General features: G+C 36.2%; 1 protein-coding gene across 1 annotated transcript; it reads right to left on the bottom strand.

Annotated features, from left to right (window-relative positions):
* Positions 1-1,231: 1,231 nt before the first annotated feature.
* On the bottom strand, positions 1,232-3,391 carry LOC111384776 (ethylene-responsive transcription factor ERF118-like). The gene is made up of 2 exons (XM_023009099.1): positions 2,953-3,391; positions 1,232-2,589 (listed from the first exon to the last, which is right to left on the bottom strand). The coding sequence occupies exon 2, from the start codon at positions 2,382-2,384 to the stop codon at positions 1,347-1,349; it is 1,038 nt and encodes a 345-aa protein (XP_022864867.1). The 5' UTR covers positions 2,385-2,589; positions 2,953-3,391; the 3' UTR covers positions 1,232-1,346.
* Between the last annotated feature and the right edge of the window lie 398 nt (positions 3,392-3,789).

Below are 3,789 nucleotides of genomic sequence, written 5' to 3'. Positions count from 1 at the left end.
AAGAAATCCAAAAAATAAAAATATTCAAAACAAGTAAAGAGCAGGCAATTTACATAAAATTTTATTGTTTTATTTCTTACTTCCAATTTGGCTTTTTTACCCTTGACTTTCTACTTTTTAAGAATTGATGCTCAAATTGATTTTTAAAACATTGATCGATCCATGAATTCTTCACACGAGAGCAAAAGGTTCGTCAGAGAAAAGTTTCTCAATATCTAGAAAATATTCCATGGGGCGGTTGCACCATGTGAATGATGAGATCGCCTAATGCCGAGGTGCCACCTCGACGGGTGACCCACCACTCCTCCTATGGGTGAGCCACCCGACGAGGTGGCGCATCATGATAGAGCGGTCATTGCTCCATGGAAGATCTTTTCCTCAATATCTAATGTGTCAAAATTTATGTGAGGAGACAGAAGATCTAGACTCGAAATTCGAAAAACAGACCTATTAATTAAGCATAAATGCAATGCTCACTAGATTTGAAATGAAAATCTAAACAGACAGCAAACGGCCACTAAGGTCCACAGCCAACATTAAAGAGATGTAATAAAATAGTTGGAACAGAAGAAATTAAAATAATGGAACTTGGGATACAGCTAAGTTAGATGAACCTGTACAAATTCTGGATTCCCTTTGCCAAATATGACCCACCAATTTATGAGCCAGGGACATTTCAGACAAGAAAAATTGGTTCATTACTCAAATAGTCATGTAAATGGATCGACTCTAGTAAGGGTTGGCATAGAATAAAAGTCTTTTAGTGCATAGTTTTTTCTTTTCTCGAGAATTCATACATCTTTTATCAACGCATAAATTTCATGATATTGAACAAAGTAAATTAAACGATTGTACGAAATGGTTCATAAGTTTTTTAAATTATAAATTAATATGAATGAGTGATGAATAAAAACGAATAGTAATTGTGACTGTGTAAGGACATAAAACAACCCATAACCTTGCATCTTTTACGACGCTACATTAGTATATAACGACGGGTTGAATGAATTCTTTTTTCATTGCTTAAATTAATAAAATGGCTAGCATTGTTCAGTCGATCATACTTAGCATGTGACGTAAATAATGCCTTGGTTCATATAAAAAAACATCCCTAGTGCACAACTGAGAAAAATTCATTTATATTTCACATGTAGAGCTAAGTAGAGACCCGAGGAATGAACAAACTCCTCATGGTTTCAAGCCCATTTGATGGCTCACGAGAAAACCCAAAGAACAATGAAACAAACACTATCAATTGAAAAACCAAGACTTATTTAGAACATTTTCAAGAACAAAATAATTTAGCAAAGTCTTAACAATAGTAATAATCCTACTAGCTGCAAAATTTATGGGCATGATATATTGAGGGGTGCTACTGCTGCCCCATTCATCAGGGGTGCTTCATCCATAAACGCGAAGTCGAAGTCAAAATCGAAATCCGGTAATGCAATAGGCTGATCACAGTCCTCCAATCCACCAAATAGAAAGTCGTCACAATCATTGATAAAATCGTCCACTGGGAGCACGAATTCATCATTTGTAGGGATGGAATTGAGTTCCAAATCCAAGTCCATTCCCTCAGCAATTTGTGGCAAGGATAAGATTTCCTCGTCCACTAGTCCCAAGTCAGCCACTTTCTGCTCAACTTTAGCCTCCAAGCGAACTTCATTGGCCGTCTGATCATTACTTTTGCCATTGATTCCTGAAGATGAGGCCATAAAATCCAACTTCATTACTGAAGATGGAGACGTATGTGAAGTGAGTGAAACCACGCTTCCTATAGATTCCTCGGAGAGGCACAAACCAGCATTGGTCTTGTTCGGTTTCTGATCAGCCTTGGAAACCACCACAGAAAATTCAGTATTGTTATTAGAATCATTTGAACTTTTCCCAACTGTGTTCATGCTATTAGCTACAGACTCGAATTCAAGACGTTTCATTTCATAAGCACGGGATGCCTCTTCAGCAGTATTGAAAGTACCTAACCAGATTCTTCTGCCTTTAAACGGATCCCGTATTTCTGCAGCCCATTTGCCCCATCTTCGCTGTCGAACGCCTCTGTATTTTCCTAAATTGGGACGTGTTCGGGGCTTGCTCTCGACTTTGGATAAAAACCTCTTCTTCTGGTTTCTCTCACCATTGTTGCTATCCTGAACTGAACTCTCTGTTTCAGGGGTTTTAGACAAGCAATGAGAATCCTTCATAGGAAAGAAAATTTCCTGAACTATCCGTTTAACTTTCTTCTCGTTGATTCCTTCATCGTCTGATGAATCAGTAGCATCCGGGTCAGTACAGATGACCCGGAGTTTCCTCATTCGCTTGGTGGGTTCTGCTATGTTGATAAATTTTTTGCTTAAAGTTTCTTGATTTGCTAATGGTGGCATGTTTTAATCACTCCAAAACCCCTCAAAAATTACCCAAAATTATCTCCAAAGAAAATTAAAGAAAACCACAGAGCAAACACTGAAAGATTTAAGAAAATCCAAGATTTTAAAGGAGTATTAAGTAAGAGGGCCTCTCAAGAGCAAGAAAAGATTCAATAATCTTTTTATGTGAAATCCCCCGAAGCTCTCTACACCAGAAGAAGTCCTGCAAAATAAAACCCACAAATTATTTCAGATCCACCATTAAATCCTCCAAAATTCACAAAAATAAAAATAGCAATATTTACAAAAAAATATAGACAGGACATCATATGCATCTACAGAAAAACCCACAAAAGGGTTTAAGGGAAAAATGAGTAAACAAAAAAACCCAGAAAAATAGCACAAAAATATATCAGATCAACCTTCAAGTCCTTGAGAACAGGCCGAAAAAAATATGTGATAAACATCCTTTGACATATACATACAGAAAAAACCCACAAGGGTTTAAGGAAGGAGTTTCACCTTTTACATCCTTTGACATATACATACAGAAAAAACCCACAAGGGTTTAAGGAAGGAGTTTCACCTTTTGGGCCTCAAACGCATCGAAACCAATGAAGAAAAGAGGTGGGTACTCTGCCGGAGTGCACAGCAGAGGGATTTTTGCATGCAGAGAGCAGAGGAAAAAGAAGAAACAGAAAAACAGAGCTTCAATGGAGCCCCAAAAACAACAGCCAAATCAGAACTTCTCGACATAAAATCACTTAAACACCAATCCCTTCTTCTCCCACAAAAGCCCCCTTCTTCTCAACACTTGATAACGATGAACGGAGAGAGAAAAGGAGTGAAAATCGGATCAAAACAGACGTTTTAATAAATATTTGTGTGTATAGGAGATTAGAAATCAATGGCTACAATTTTTCCCTTGTATGTGAAATTGAAAAGTCCAGAGTGACACCTCTCTCTCCTACTAGTAACTAGTGCCTAATGGCAAATTCTCGCTTTGCTGGGCATTTGTGAGTCATGAGTAGTGTCAAAAATGAGTGTGTGGTAGGTTTTATAATTAAGCATATCTTATTAATTTTTATTATATAATTTTTTGTCAATTCAATTAATTATTAACACATTATTTTAAATTGACATGTCATTAATTTTAATTTTTCACTTTAACAACTATTTAACAATTTTAAATACTTTTTCTCTGGACAACAAATCTCAATTCATATTTAGCAATCGTTGAAACATTTTTTTCCTCAAACTCAATTTTAACCACACATTCTCCCAATAAAATATGTTTGACATAAATATAAAACTTTTTTTCTAATTGTTAACCACGCAATCTTCGAAAAAATCAATAATCCAAAACTCATTTTCCTCAAAAAGGATAGAGCAAAACTCATTTTAATGGTTGTCCAACTGGACT

Source organism: Olea europaea, unplaced genomic scaffold (assembly GCF_002742605.1).
Source record: "Olea europaea var. sylvestris unplaced genomic scaffold, O_europaea_v1 scaffold3003, whole genome shotgun sequence".
Classification (NCBI taxonomy): domain Eukaryota; kingdom Viridiplantae; phylum Streptophyta; class Magnoliopsida; order Lamiales; family Oleaceae; genus Olea; species Olea europaea.
Note: the sequence above shows the minus strand (reverse complement) of the source record. Positions and strands in the feature narration are given on the sequence as shown.